We start from the raw sequence: 16,699 nt of genomic DNA on the forward strand, positions 1-16,699 counted from the left end.
CATGGGGGGTAAGTGAGTGTAAGTTGGGGGGAGAGAAAGATAACTGATGAAGTCATATTGCAGGTGAATAATGACAATGCCAGAAAAGGGAGAAGGATAGTGATGAAAGCTATGGGGGAAAGAAGAGGTAGTCAAAAGAAGAAGAAAATAAGTTAGAATATATTGGGAGAAAGAAAACAATGTATTGAGAGGAAGAGATGATAAAAAAGAAAGAAAATAGGTAAGTTGGAGGAAGTTAATGATGAAACAATTTTGGGAAAGGAAAAAGTTAACAAGAAATAATTAGAAGGATAGTGATGAAGCTATGGGGGGTAAGTTACTGTAAGCTGGGAGGGGGAGAGAAGGATAACAAGCTGGAGGGAGAGAAGAGGTAACAAAAAAGAAGAGAATAAGTTAGTAAATATTGCGGGGGGGGGGGGGGGGATAATGATGAAGCTATTTCCGGGAGAAGTGAGAAGTAACCAAAGAAATAATATAAGTTAGTATATATTGGGGGGGGGGGGAGGATAGTGATGAAGCTATGGGAGTATGTTAGTATAAGCTGGGGGGAGATGATAGTAATGAAGCTATGGGGATAGATTAGTGTAAGCCATGAGTGTAGCAATCAAGCTATGGGGAGTAAGATAGTGTAAGCTGGGAGGGGGAGAGAAAGATAACTGATGAAGCCATTTTGGGGGTGAATAATGATACTCATGGGGGAAAGAACAAAAAAAAGAACATAAGTTAGTGTGTATTGGGGGGAAGGGGAGATGGATAGTGATGAAGCTATGGGGGAAAGAAGAGGTAACCAAAAGAAGAAAATAAGTTTCTATATATTTGGGGGGGGGGGGGTGTGATAATGATGAACCTATTTCAGTGAAAAGTAACCAAAGAAAGTATATAAATTAGTGTATATTGGGAGGAAGGTAAGGCTAGTGATGAAGCTATGGGGATAAGTTAGTGTATGCTAGGAGGGTAGCAATGAAGCTATGGGGGGGGGGGAGTGTAAGCTGAGAGGGGAGAGAAAGATCACTGTTGAAGCCATTTTGTGGGTGAATAATACTGATGGGGTGGGAGAGAACAAAAAAAGAACATAAGTTAGTGTGTATTAGGGGAGGGGAGGGGAAATGGGTAGTGATGAAGCTATGGGGGAAAGAAAAGGTAACCAAAAGAAGAAAATAAGTTAGTGTATATTGGGTGGAAGGTAAGGATAGTGATGAAGCTATGGGGGAAAGAAAAGGTAACCAAAAGAAGAAAATAAGATAGTATATAATGGGGGAGATAATGATGAAGCTATTTCAGTGAAAAGTAACCAAAGAAAGAATATAAGTTAGTGTATATAGGGGGGAAGGTAAGGATAGTGATGAAGCTATGGGGTAGGCATGTAGTGGGGGTGGGTGGGTCTGCGAGAAGGCCTTACATTTATTATTTGAACCATTGTGTTTATTCATATCATGATCTGATCACCATGCTCAATATATCCCATATGCATGGGGTTATTAGGATAATGATAGGAAAGGTTTGCTAGGGTAGATCCTGTCTCAGCCCCCTCCCCCCCCAAATCAAAATCCTGGCTACCTTACTGCTATGGGGGAAAGAAGAGATAACGAAAAGAAGAAAATAAGTTAGTATAGATTGGGGGGGGGGGGGAGGAGGGAGATAATGATGAATTTCAGGGAAAAGGGCAAATAAAAAAAAGAATATAAGTTAGTGTATATTGGGGGGGAAGGTAAGGATAGTGATGAAGCTATGGGGTAGGCATGTAGTGGGGGGGTCCTTGAGAAGGCCTTACATTTATTATTTGAACCGTTATGTTTATTCATAACATGCTCAATATATCCCATATGCATGGAGTTATTGGGATAATGATAGGAAAGGTTTGCTAGAGTAGATCCTGTCTCACCCAGACTCAGCCCCCCCCCCCCAATCAAAATCCTGGCTACCCTACTGCTATGGGGGAAAGAGATAACCAAAAGAAGAAAATAAGTTAGTATAGATTAGGGGGGAGAGAGATAATGATGAATTTCAGGGAAAAGGGCAAATAACAAAAAAAAAGAATATAAGTTCTTTTCTTTTTTTTTTTGTTATTTGCCCTTTTCCCTGAAATAAGTTAGTGTATATTGGGGGGAAGGTAAGGATAGTGATGAAGCTATGGGGTAGGCATGTAGTGGGGGGGGGGGTCCGCGAGAAGGCCTTACATTTATTATTTGAACTGTTATGTTTATTCATATTATGATCTGATCACCATGCTCAATATAGATTTGGGGGGGGGGGGGGAGATAATGATGAATTTCAGGGAAAAGGGCAAATAACAAAAAAAAGAAAAGAATATAAGTTCTTTTTTTTGTTATTTGCCCTTTTCCCTGAAATAAGTTAGTGTATATTGGGGGGAAAGTAAGGATAGTGATGAAGCTATGGGGTAGGCATGTAGTGGGGGGGGGGGGGCGCGAGAAGGCCTTACATTTATTATTTGAACTGTTATGTTTATTCATATCATGATCTGATCACCATGCTCAATATATCCCATATTATCCCATATTATGTTAAGGCATTGAATGTTTGCCTTATATGTGTAATGTGATCCGCCCTGAGTCCCCTTCGGGGTGAGAAGGGCGGAATATAAATACTGTAAATAAATAAATAAATATGCATGGGGTTATTGGGATAATGATAGGAAAGGTTTGCTAGGGTAGATCCTGTCTCACCCAGACTCGCCCCCCCCCCCCCCCCAATCAAAATCCTGGCTACCCTACTGCTATGAGGGAAAGAAGAGATAACCAAAAGGAGAAAATAAGTTAGTATAGATTGAGGGAGGGGAGATAATGATGAAGCTATTTCAGTGAAAAGTAATCAAAGAAAGAATATAAGTTAGTGTATATTTGGGGGAAGGTAAGGTTAGTGATGAAGCTATGGGGCAGGCATGTAGCGGGGAGGGGGGGGGGTCAGCGAGAAGGAACCGTTATGTTTATTCATATCATGATCTGATCACCATGCTCAATATATCCCATATGCATGGGGTTATTAGGATAATGATAGGAAAGGTTTGCTAGGGTAGATCCTGTCTCACCCAGACTCAGCCCCCCCCCCCCAATCAAAATCCTGGCTACCCTACTGCTATGGGGGAAAGAAGAGATAACCAAAAGAAGAAAATAAGTTAGTATAGATTGGGAGGGGGGGGGGGGGGAGATAATGATGAATTTCAGGGAAAAGGGCAAATAACAAAAAAAGAATATAAGTTAGTGTATATTGGGGGGAAGGTAAGGATAGTGATGAAGCTATGGGGTAGGCATGTAGTGGGGGGGGGGGGGGGGGTCCGCGAGAAGGCCTTACATTTATTATTTGAACTGTTATGTTTATTCATATTATGATCTGATCACATGCTCAATATAGATTTGGGGGGGGGAGATAATGATGAATTTCAGGGAAAAGGGCAAATAACAAAAAAAGAATATAAGTTAGTGTCTGTTGGGGATGAAGAGAAAAATAACGATGCTTTCAGTGGGGGGGATGATGATGAAGATGGGGAGAGGGGGAAGAAAGGAAGGGATCAGGATTTGGGGGGGGGGGGGAGAAAGGGCGCGCTCCAGCCGGCCTCCCATAGAGAAGCGAGGGAAGGATGGAGGGAGAAAAGGAAGGCCTGGCCAGAGACTTTCCCCTCCTCTTCCTCCCCCTAGTAATGGGGAGGGGGGCAAAAGGGGGGGCTCTCGCTGCTGCTGACAGATAGATAGACAGACAGACAGAGCCGGCCTCCATTCCCCTTTTGAGGGGGGGATGAGGAGCGGGAGCGCGCACGTTGCCGTTGCCGTCCCCCCCCCCCGAAATGGGTCTTATTTTCCTTCACCGAGCGGTTCTCCATTGCTCTTCCCTCCTCACCTGAAAGAGGAACGCGGTCCAATTGGCCTCCATGGCTGAGAGGAGCGGGGAGGCCAAAAAGGAGGGGAAGAATGGGGAGAAAATAATGCCTCTTCCTTGTCCTATTCGGAGAGATAGAAAGATTGAACTGGGTCTCCTCCTCCTCCTCTTCTTCTTCTTGGTGCGGTTTCTCCTCAGGCCCTGCGGCCTGGTCTTTTTTTCTGAGGCGGCGGCGGCGTCGGGCTTCTCTCCGGCCCGCCCTCCTCCTTCTTTCCTTCTTTCCTTCCTTCCTTCTTTCCTTCCCCCGGGCCTTCAGCTACATGGAGCCGACAACAAAGCACAAGCGGCGGCGGAGGAGGCGGAGGCGGAGGCGACTCAACATGGCAGCGCCACCGCCGCCGCGCTTCCGCTAACCCTTGGGGCGTACCATTCAACCAAATAGGGGGAACCCAAAATCCAAAGCGAGGGGGAATCTAAACTAAACCGCTTCCTAATCACCCTAGATCCGGGTCGAGATTGAATCAATCCGAATCATAAACGTGTGGGGACATTCCAAGCGAAAGGTTCCCTCAGAGGAAACAAACGAGGAGGTCCTGTCAGACGGCTCCCCCTCCAAGGCGCGGAATGGAACATCCCGCTCTCCTCAGGCCGCTGCTGAGAGAAAATGGGGGGAGATGGAGGGATCTTTTTTTTTTTACCTCAGAAGATGGAGGAGGCCGCGAAGGATGGAGTTTCCCCCTCGAGGGGAAAGACCTGCAGCCAAGAGGGATTCCTGTCCAAAAGAAAAAGAAAGCATCCCAAGTCTGCTTTTCCTGTTCTTTTCCTCAAAATGCGGATTTTGTTTTGGGCCTAGCAATGGAAACAAGAGAAAAGGCGGCCATCCCAAGAATAGTGCCCTCATTTTCTCCTCAGAAGACTTCATACAGGACAGTTTTCCTCCAAAGGACACAATATTGAGGGAGACAGGGATGAATTCATCCTGTACAGTAGAGTCTCACTTATCCAAGCTTCTGGATTATCCAAGCCATTTTTGTAGTCAATCTATATATATATATATATATATATATATCTATATCTATATCTATATCTATATCTATATCTATATCTATATCTATATCTATATCTATATCTATCTATCTATCTATATATATATATATATATATATATATATATATATATATAAAAGGATAAAGTTGCGGGCGCAGTGACTATAACAACAAAACTAAACATCCCAGAAATACGAAATTTGGCAACACAATGCAAAACGCTTGCCTCCAGGTTACAACAACACAACCACACCACAAAACCACAATCCAGACCCACAACACTCACAACAACGCATCATGCGATAACAACACAACTAAACGCCCCAGAAATACAAAACTTGGCAACACAATGCAAAAGCCTTGCCTCCCAGTTGTAACAACACAACCACACCACAAAACCACACAGGACCCACAAAACTCGCAACAACGCATCGTGACTAACAACACAACTAAACGCCCCAGAAATACGAAACTTGGCAACACAAGGCAAAAGCCTTCCCTCCAGGTTGTAACAACACAACCACACCACAAAACCACAATCCGGACCCATAAAACTCACAACAATGCATCGTGACTATAACAACACAACTAAACGTCCCAGAAATACGAAACTTGGCACACAACTAAACGCCCCAGAAATATAAAACTTGACAACGCAACGCAAAAACCTTGCCTCCCGGTTGTAACAACACAACCTCACCACAAAACCACAATCCGGACCCACAAAACTCACAACAATGCATTGTGACTATAACAACACAACTAAACACCCCAGAAATACGAAACTTGGCACACAACTAAACGTCCCAGAAATACAAAACTTGACAACACAACACAAAAGCCTTTTCTCCCGATTGTACAACACAACTACACCACAAAACCACAATCCGGACCCACAAAACTCACAACAATGCATTGTGACTATAACAACACAACTAAACGCCCCAGAAATACGAAACTTGGCACACAACTAAACGTCCCAGAAATACAAAACTTGACAACACAACACAAAAGCCTTTTCTCCCGATTGTACAACACAACTACACCACAAAACCACAATCCGGACCCACAAAACTCACAACAACGCATCGTGACTATAACACAACAAAACGCCCCAGAAATACAAAATTTGACAACACAACGCAAAAGCCTTGCCTCCCAGTTGTCAGAACACAACCACAACACAAAACCACAATCCGGACCCACAAAACTCACAACAACGCATCATGACTATAACAACACAACTAAACGCCCCAGAAATACAAAACTTGGCAAAACAATGCAAAAGCCTTGCCTCCCGGTTGTAACAACACAACCACACCACAAAACCACACCGGACCCACAAAACTCACAACAACGCATCATCACTATAACAACACAACTAAACGCCCCAGAAATACGAAACTTGGCAACACAACACAAAAGCATTCCCTCCCGATTGTAACAACACAACCACACCACAAAACCACAATCCGGACCCACAAAACTCACAACAATGCATCGTGACTATAACAACACAACTAAACGCCCCAGAAATACAAAACTTGGCACACAACTAAACGACCCAGAAATACAAAACTTCGCAACACAACACAAAAGCCTTGCCTCTCAGTTGTAACAACACAACCACACCACAAAACCACAATCCAGACCCACAAAACTCACAACAACGCATTGTGACTATAACAAATAGAACATTTGACAACACAACTCATCCACCTCCCCAATCCCTACAGTCACACTTGGCCTCCAAAAAAACAATTACAATAATAACAATGACAACAACAACAACAATAAGAATCAACACCATCACAGGCAAGAAACAGCCAGGCACTGAGGCTGAGAGGCCAGTCAATGCTACACTGGGCCTCCAAAAAACAATACAGTAGCATCTAACTTATCCAACCTTCATGACCACAACAACAACAATAATAATAAACACCTACACAGGTAAAACAAAAAAAGACTATTGAACCACAATAAAAATATAAACCGCACTCAGCAGAATCAGACATTACAACTAACAACAAACCAAAGACAACAGGGATCTCAAGCAATTATCAATCAACACAAAAATTGAAGAAGGTAACAGACTTCAAATACTACTACTAATGTGAGTATAAAGAAGGGTGGAGGTCACAGCATCAATACAACCTAATGTAGACTGACCAACACCACCAGACTAAGCCACAGCAACGCCTGGCCGGGCACAGCTAGTCTATATATAAAAAGGATAAAAAAAATTCAGCCTAGGACAAAACAACAAAACTACACATCCCAGAAACACTAAACTTGGCAACACAACCCCTCATCCATGCCTCTACGTTCATACAACAAAAAGAAAAGAAAAATAAGTCCTAATTAGAGGGAGAGGAATAATTGTTTTTATCCAATTGCTACCAGTTAGAAGGCTAAGCTTCACCTACTTGGTCTCCTAGCAACCAACTCAGCCCAGGGGACAGGCAGGGTTAGGCTTCACTTTGGCCTCTTCCATAGATTATCTAAAGCCCCAGCTTCTGCCAACCCAGAAGTTCGAAAACATGCAAATGAGAGTAGATGAATAGGTACTGCTCCGGCAAGAAGGTAACAGCGCTCCATGCAGTCATGCCAATGGCCACATGACCTTGGAGGAGTCTACGGACAACGCTGGCTCTTCGGCTTAGAAATGGAGGTGAGCACCAACTCCTAGAGTCAGACATGACTGGACTTAATGTCAGGCGAAAACCTTTACCCTTTACTTAACTACCACCAATTCCTCAATACTTTATTTCCCATACCACCAGACTTCGCCACAGCAACGCGTGGCCGGGCACAGCTAGTGTTTTCAATATATCGTGATATTTTGGTGCTAAATTTGTAAATACAGGAATTACAACATAACATTACTGTGTATTGAACTACTTTTTCTGTTAGATTTGTATAACATGATGTTTTGGTGCTTAATTTGTAAAATCATAACCTAATTTGATGTTTAATAGGCTTTTCCTTAATCCCTCCTTATTATCGAAGATATTTGCTTATCCAAGCTTCTGCCGGCCCATTTAGCTTGGATAAATGAGACTCTATTGTATTTTAAAACACCTGTTCAGTACATTCCTTTCTGGCAGTCAACCATTGGGACGGCATTATTAAATGCAATGCTTTTCAGGCCAATGTTATTGGGGAATAATAATAATAATAATAACTTTATTTTTATACCCCGCCCCATCTCCCCGAAGGGACTCGGGGCGGCTTACATGGGGCCTTGCCCGATAAAACAATCAAATATCAAAACACAGCAATAAAACTGGAATTGATTGACGATAAATAGACGTTCTTACATAATAATAATAATAATAATAATAATAATAATAATAATAATAATAATAATAATAATAATAAAACTATTTATACCCCGCCACCATCTCCACAACGGGGACTCGGGGGCGGCTTACATGGGGCCATGCCCAGAACAATACAATATAACAAAATATAAAAACAACAACATCATAACACAGTTAAACAATACAATAGATAATAATATACATTACAGCACAAAATCAGAAAAGCAATAAAAACCAGGGCGGGCCATATGAACACTAAGTTAAAACCCGGGGTGAGAAAGAGGTAAGAATAAAAAACCATGGGGAGCAGGGTCATAAGATAGTGGTACAGTCTAGAGATAGATAGATAGATAGATAGATAGATAGATAGATAGATAGATAGATAGATAGATAGATAGATAGATAGATTGCAATGAATTAAGTGTGAAATGTAAGAAATTGAAAGTATTGATGTATTTTAAGAAAACTAATTTGAAAAAGACTTCTATTGCATTTCTCCACCACACAAAAATGCTTTAGCAACCAATGCACCAAGTTTCTGATGACCACCTTTACCTCCCACATCTCCTCCAAACACCAAACCATACTTCCAGAGCACACCTTGTAGATGAAAGTAGGCGGCCAAGCAGGGAAATCTGCTGAACCATTTGTGTTGAAAACTTAGATGCCTCTTCTTATCCACAGGAAATACATATCCTGGCAACGGAGGCCGTGGATTTGCACCAACTGAGCTTCCACTTGGTCATCAGATACAGTCTTGTTCGTATAAAGTCCAAGGTCTAAGAATGGCACGGCTGTTTCTCTTTGCTCCTGTTCCATGGTTTCTTTGGCAGGGCTTGGATTAGATGAACCAGTGGGAGACACCTCAGTTTCCACATTTTCCTCAGTTTCCACCAGCAATCCAGGTCAAATCCCCTTGGGTAGACCAACTTGGTCACGTCCCAAAAGACAATGAGTTCAATATGTTGTCGAAGGTTTTCATGGCCGGGATCACAGAGTTGTTGTATGTCTTTCGGGCTGTGTGGCATACTTCTGGAACATGGCCACGCAGCCCGAAAGAAATACAACAACCCTCAGACAATGAGTTCTTTCTCCCACCCTGGAGATTCCACAGATATATAAACTTCACTTGCCTTGTTTTCCAACAGGCCTCACAACCTCTGAAGATGTTTGCCACAGATGTGGGTGAAACATCAGGAGAGAATGCTTCTGGAACAGCCTGGAAAATTCACAACAACCCAGGAGGTTAATGGTTTCTTACCAGTGGCTGCCCTGACCGGTGTAGGACAAATCCTGAGTAGATGCAAGAGCTTGTAGTGTCGGGTGAGGTCTCTGAGAAAGTATATTTAATAGTATACACTCTGAGTGGTTTTTTTTTAACAATATTTGATTTTACGTCACATTTGGCTTTTCTTCCTCGAATATATATACAGTAGAATCTCACTTATCCAACACTCGCTTATCCAACATTCTGGATTATCCAACGCATTTTTGTAGTCAATGTTTTCAATATATCGTGATATTTTGGTGCTAAATTCGTAAATACAGTAATTACTACATAGCATTACTGCGTATTCAACTACTTTTTCTGTCAAATTTGTTGTATAACATGATGTTTTGGTGCTTAATTTGTAAAATCATAACCTAATTTGATGTTTAATAGGCTTTTCCTTAATCTCTCCTTACCCTGTTTCCCCTAAAATAAGACATCCCCAGAAAATAAGACCTAGTAGAGGTTTTGCTGAATTGCTAAATATAAGGCCTCCCCTGAAAGCAAGACCTAGCAAAGTTTTTGTTTGGAAGCATGCCCGCCGAACAGAACATCAGAGCATGCAGGATCGGTCAATGTACATAAAGTGTTGTACATGGAAATACTGGTAGTAACAAGAAATTCTTGATAGCATTCACAGTTTGTCTGGTTATGATGACAACTACTGTACAGTATGTAATAAATGTTCAATTTTTTGTTCAACAATAAATGTGAATTCTTCTTCATGGAAAAATAAGACATCCCCTGAAAATAAGACCTAGAGCATCTTTTGGAGCAAAAATTAATATAAGACACTGTCTTATTTTCGGGGAAACACGGGTATTATCCAACATATTCACTTATCCAACTTTCTGCCGGCCCATTTATGTTGGATAAGTGAGACTCTACTGTACCACCTTGATGTTTTCCAAAAAGGCAGTGCAAGTATGCCAGAATACACCCAGAGCTAAGCATAACCAGTCTGTACGTTAAATAAAGCCCTATGGCAACTATAATGTCTCTGCATTGCCATGGCGCAATATTTCATAGCCGATGCCTTGCATTGTTTGCATCATCGCTGGAGGGCAGAATAAATCAAATTTGACAAAAAACACGAGCACCGCACAAACAAAGAGGGCGAAACAGACCCACGCTCGGGTTTTCCCCGAACCTACCTAATGGACACCAGAGATTGCATCTCATGCTTGTTTGTGGAGCGCAATGTCTTAATAATAGCCGAGTGCTGAACATCTTGAGTGATGTTCTCGCCGTCATGCGCCCCTGACATGTTTACTCAGTAGTAAGCCCCATTAAATGTTAATTGGATTGGGCTGCAAGTTAATTTAGCATTGGGTGGCAGCCTTTTCTAGTGTGCCCATGCTTGGAAAGAAATCTCTTACATGGGGATGTGCCAAATATAGAAATTGTGGGCGTTGAAGTCCAAAACACATGGAGGGTCCAAGTTTGCCCATGCCACTGCTCAATGAAAAGAACACTACTGGGCTCTGTCTGGTTGCACTCTTTAAGAAGGGCTGATTTCTTTCTTAATTTACCACTAAAACAGCCGCATTTATCTGCCTGGATCCATGTGCCCTTAATATGCGGCTGCTAACGTTTGAATGGTAGCTGTCACATTAATTGCAGTATGATCCACTCTTAATGAGTAGTTGATCAGCGACACGCTGTGCCGAGTTTCTCCCCGATTCCTGCGTAGATCCCTGCTAATGTCACAAGAGTTGCTGGTTAGTTGGCAACCCCAATTTAGTGGGAGACAGATTTTTAGAGGCCTCAAGTGATGCAGAGTCTCCTTCTTTGGATATTATGAAGCTGAGGCTGGATGACCATCTGTTGGGAATGCTCTGACTGGGTCTCCCTGCCTAGCAGAATGGGGTTGGACTGGCACACACTTCCTTGACCCATTTCAAACCAGCTTCAGAGACTGCTATTGACGCCCTAGTGGATGATGCAATATGTATTACATGTAATATTACTAATAATATTGCAATATAGTGGTTTAGTACAATATCTATATATATAAAAGGGTAATGAAATTTTGGCCTAGGATAAAACAACAAAACTACACATCCCAGAAACACTAAACTTGGCAGCACAACCCCTCATCCATGCCTCTACGTTCATACAACAAAAGAAATATAAAGTCCTAATTAGAGGGAGAGGAATAATTGTTTTTATCCAGTTGCTGCCAGTTAGAAGGCTAAGCTCCGCCCACTTGGTCTCCTAGCAACCCACTCAGCCCAGGGGACAGGCAGAGTTAGGCCTCACTTAGGCCTCTTCCACACTGCCTATAAAATACAGATTATCAGATTTTAACTGGATTATATGGCAGTGCAGACTCAAGATGAGCACCAACCCACAGGGTCAGACACAACTGGACTTAATGTCAGGGGAAAACCTTTACCCTTTACCTTAACTACCACCAATTCCTATACTTTATTTCCCATACCACCGTACTTCGCCACAGCAACGCGTGGCCGGGCACAGCTAGTCTATATATATAAAAGGATAATGGTGTCGCTCCACCGGGGAAAACAACAAAACTAAAGGCCCCCCAACCTAGAAAATTGACAACACAACCCCTCATCCACGTTTCTACGTTCTTACAAACAAACTACACATCCCAAACCTCCATGGGGCCTAAAACCAGAATGTAGGGAAAAGGGACTAAAACGTAAGGCAAGGTCCCTTCACAAACTACCCCTCAAACATAATAAAAACAATAACAACAACAATAACAATAACCAGCTTCACAGGCAAGAACCAGCCAGGCACTGAAGCTGCGAGGCCAATCAGTGCTAATCAAGCTCACCAATACCAACATTGGCACTTGGCCTCCTAACAGTCAAAACAATACAGTCTCACTTATCCAACCTTCACTTATCCAATGTTCTAAAAGGCAGTCTGCCTTTTAGTAGTCATTGTTTTGCTACTAAATGGAGCAATATTTGGGTGTAGAATACGTAAATACAGTAATTAATTCATAACATTACTGTATATCATATGTAATAATTACTATGGTCTAAAAAGAAAACAGAACAATAGAATCTCTAAAATCAAAACACTAAATACAAAATAACACTCAGAAGACGGGGCAATTCCAGACAGGGGAATTCCAGACAGGAAACAATCAGGCCCAGCTCACACCTCCCAACAAAGGATTCCCTCAACCAGGAAACAGCCAGGCCTCGAACCTGCAAGCCCACTCAATGCTAATCAAGGTAACTAATTGCAACATTCATTCTTGCTGCACTCAGACTATTCATTGCTATTCGACCTCCCAACCAATATATAGAAAGTGCCCAGGCTTTGAAACAGCGAGGCTATTCAGTGCAATCCCAATTGGCCACAGCAACGCATGGCAGGGCATAGCTAGTAGTAATATATAATGCTTATATTGTGCTATGCTGATAATATGATATATTGTATGTACATATAACTTGTGAACTGCGCTGAGTCTCCTTCGGGGTGAGAAGGGCGGGATATAAATGTTGCAAATAAATAAATAAATAATCTGTCTTGACACAGACAGGGGTAGAGTGTCCTTATTGGTACTGCTAGATCTCTCAGCAGCTTTCAGTACCATGTTTCTGGAACGCCTAGAGGGGCTGAGAATTGGAGGCGCCGTGTTGTAATGATTCCGGTCATATCATCTCAGATGGTGGTGATTGGGGATAGCTAATAATAATTCTATCATTATTTATTACTATTATTTATTAGCAACATTTATATCCCGCCCTTCTCACCCCGAAGGGGACTCAGGGTGGCTTGCAAGCTATATGTACATACAATATATATTATTAGCATAGCACAATATAAGCATAATATATTACTATATTGTGCTATACCACTATATTGCAATATTACAGTAGAGTCTCACTTATCCAAGCTAGACGGGCCGGCGGAACGTTGGATAAGCGAATATGTTGGATAATAAGGAGGGATTAAGGAAAAGCCTATTAAACATCAAATTAGCTTATGATTTTACAAATTAAGCACCAAAACATCATGTTATACAACAAATTTGACAGAAAAAGTAGTTCAATATGCAGTAATGTTATGTTGTAATTACTGTATTCACAAATTTAGCACCAAAATATCACAATATATTGAAAACATTGACTCCAAAAATGCCTTAGTAATATTACATGTCATATAAATATACAATTATAATAGTGTATTATTATTATTATTTTATTATGACACAGCAAACAAGATAGACATATCACAAAATCACAAGTCGAACACTTCCCAAGTGTCTAGGACTGTGTGATGTATTTTCGGATGATGCGTGCAGATCCCAGTAGGGTGGCCTTTTGCAGTTGGCAGATTGTTATTATTATTATTATTATTATTATTATTATTATTATTATTTTATTATGACACAGCAAACAAGATAGACATGCTGGATTTTGTATCACAAAATCAGAAGTCGAACACTTCCCAAGTGTCTAGGACTGTGTGATGTATTTTCGGATGATGTGTGCAGATCCCAGTAGGGTGGCCTTTTGCAGTTGGCAGACTATTATTATTATTATTATTATTATTATTATTATTATTATTATTATTATTATTATTATATTACTACTATTACCACTTCAGGTCTGAAATTCAAGATGTTTAGGCTTATTTTTAAGGCTCTAAATGAGCTCTCCTTTATCCTACAGGCAAGTTCTGTCCCTTTCAGGGTCTTTGAACTTCCTCACTGTGAGAAGGGCTGTTCGGCAGTGGAACTCTCTCCCCGGGGCCGTGGTGGAGGCTCCTTCTTTGGAGGCTTTTAAGCAGAGGCTGGATGGCCATCTGTCGGGGGTGCTTTGAATGCGATTTCCTGCTTCTTAGCAGGGGGTTGGACTGGATGGCCCATGAGGTCTCTTCCAACTCTACTATTCTATGATTCTATGATTCTATGATTTGGAAACTCCTTCCTTGGAGGCTTTTAAAGAGAGACTGGATGGCCATCTGTCGGAGGTGCTTTGATTGTGCTTTTCATGCATGGAAGAGGATTGGACTAGATGGCCCATTCTTCTTTAAATAATAAACTTTGCAGATTGGAAAGAAAGTATGGTTGCCAGGTGAAGTAAGAGACAAGGTTCCTGTGCCTTGAACAGTTGCATAGAAGAGGGCTTATTTGATGGAAAAGATGGCCTGTTCGGTGCTCAAAGCTCGGCCTGCCGCTAACACACAGTCCTGTCCATTAATCCCCTTCTGTTATTTCATTGAAAGCCTTTTTTTTTCAGACGTGAGACCTACTGAAAAGAGAAAGAAAAGGCACCCCACAAGGCTGGTTCCACCACTTGGCAGAATGAGACTGTTGTCTTTGCAAACAGGTATTGAGTGTCATCAAAAGACATCCAAAACTAGGATTTGCGGCAACTTGTGCCGACTTGTATTTGCTTGGTTGTGGCTGTTTTTACTGCCAGCAATGGAGAGAGGCGCTTGTGGGTTCGCAAATTTGTGTGCCCAAAGCCAGCCGCATTGTTTGGGCGCACAGAGCCACAGGTAGAGAATCCCTTGCTTTGGCTGCCCACCTGCACATCCCTCCAGTCATGTTCTGTTTCAATACCATGGCACAATTTAGTTCCAGGCCCATCATTTGTGGGGTTCAGAGAGCTCTTTGATTGCAGGAGAACTATACATCTCAGTACAGTAGAGTCTCGCTTATCCAACGTAAACAGGCCGGCAGAACGTTGGATAAGCGAATATGTTGGATGATAAGGAGAGATTAAGAAAAAGCCTATTAAACATTAAAATAGGTTATGATTTCACAAATTAAGCCCCAAAACATCATGATATACAACAAATTTGACAGAAAAAGTAGTTTATTAGACATTAATACAATGTAGTAATTACTGTATTTACAAATTTAGCACCAAAATATCACAATATATTGAAAACATTGACTACAAAAATGCGTTGGATAATCCAGAACGTTGGATAAGCGAGTGTTGGATAAGTAAGACTCTACTGTACTTAACAACGGCTATAAATCAAGGTAATATATAATATATAGTAATATATAATGCTTATATTCTGATATGCTAATAATATAATTTATTGTATGTACATATGACTTGTAAGCCACCCTGAGTCCCCTTCAGGGTGAGAAGGGTGGGATATAAATGTCGCTAATAAATAATAATAATAATAATAACTTGGGAAGTGTCCGACGTTTGATCCAATACAACAGCCAGCAGAGTGTCTGCTGTGGACTCATCTTGTTGGGTTTCTAATAATAATAATAATAATAATAATAATAATAATAATAATAATAATAATAATAATAACAACAACAACAACAACAACAACAACAACAACATATTATTATTATTATTGTTGTTGTTGTTGTTATTATTATTATTAAGAAGAAGAAGAACATGCCCTGGCAGAATATGTAAAGCAAAGTGAAGAACCTGCTTTGGTTGAAGTCAAAAATCAGAAACTCCTCAAAGCACAGCAGACAAAAAACCACTACAAGAGAGTCGCACTACAAACTAGAGCTGACAGCTGGCACAACAAAACACTGCATGGAAAGTTCCTTGACAAAATTGAAGGAAAAGCTGATAAGGAGAAGACCTGGCTCTGGCTCACGAATGGGACCCTGAAGAAGGAGACAGAAGGCCTGATCCTTGCAGCCCAGGAGCAAGCCATAAGGACAAAGGCCATTCAGGCCAAGATCGAAAAATCAGCTGATGACCCAAAATGCAGACTGTGCAAGGAAACTGACGAAACCATTGATCATATCCTCAGCTGCTGTAAGAAAATTGCACAGACAGACTACAAACAGAGGCACAACTACGTGGCCCAAATGATTCATTTAAACTTATGCCTCAAGTACCACCTTCCAGCAGCAAAGAACTGGTGGGATCACAAACCTGCAAAAGTATTGGAAAAAGAGCACGCAAAAATACTGTGGGACTTCCGAATCCAGACTGACAAAGTTCTGGAACACAACACACCAGACATCACAGTTGTGGAAAAGAAAAAGGTTTGGATCATTGATGTTGCCATCCCAAGTGACAGCCGCATTAACGAAAAACAACAGGAAAAACTCAGCCGCTATCAGGACCTCAAGATTGAACTTCAAAGACTCTGGCAGAAACCAGTGCAGGTGGTCCCGGTGGTGATGGGCACACTGGGTGCCGTGCCAAAAGATCTCAGCCAGCATTTGGAAACAATAGACATTAACAAAATTACGATCTGCCAACTGCAAAAGGCCACCCGACTGGGATCTGCGC

General features: G+C 41.6%; 1 protein-coding gene and 1 long non-coding RNA gene across 6 annotated transcripts in view; one reads left to right on the plus strand and one right to left on the minus strand.

Moving 5' to 3' along the window:
- Positions 1 to 4,240, minus strand: part of vezf1 (vascular endothelial zinc finger 1) — a 33,945-nt gene extending 29,705 nt beyond the window's left edge. For 3 of the 5 annotated variants that reach the window (XM_062960123.1, XM_062960119.1, XM_062960122.1), the window contains exon 1: positions 3,853 to 4,239. In XM_062960123.1, coding sequence (XP_062816193.1) covers positions 3,853 to 3,885 — 33 coding nt within the window. In that variant the 5' untranslated portion in view covers positions 3,886 to 4,239. Of the gene's footprint in view, positions 1 to 3,852 lie in introns of all 5 variants that reach the window. The other 2 variants (XM_062960121.1, XM_062960118.1) reach the window with 1 other exon arrangement.
- The window catches only part of LOC134293218 (uncharacterized), a 171,062-nt gene that overhangs the window by 110,036 nt on the left and 44,327 nt on the right, over positions 1 to 16,699 (plus strand). The window lies entirely within an intron of this gene.

The sequence above is a fragment of the Anolis carolinensis genome, unplaced genomic scaffold (genome assembly GCF_035594765.1).
Source record: "Anolis carolinensis isolate JA03-04 unplaced genomic scaffold, rAnoCar3.1.pri scaffold_7, whole genome shotgun sequence".
NCBI classification, from domain to species: Eukaryota; Metazoa; Chordata; class Lepidosauria; order Squamata; family Dactyloidae; genus Anolis; species Anolis carolinensis.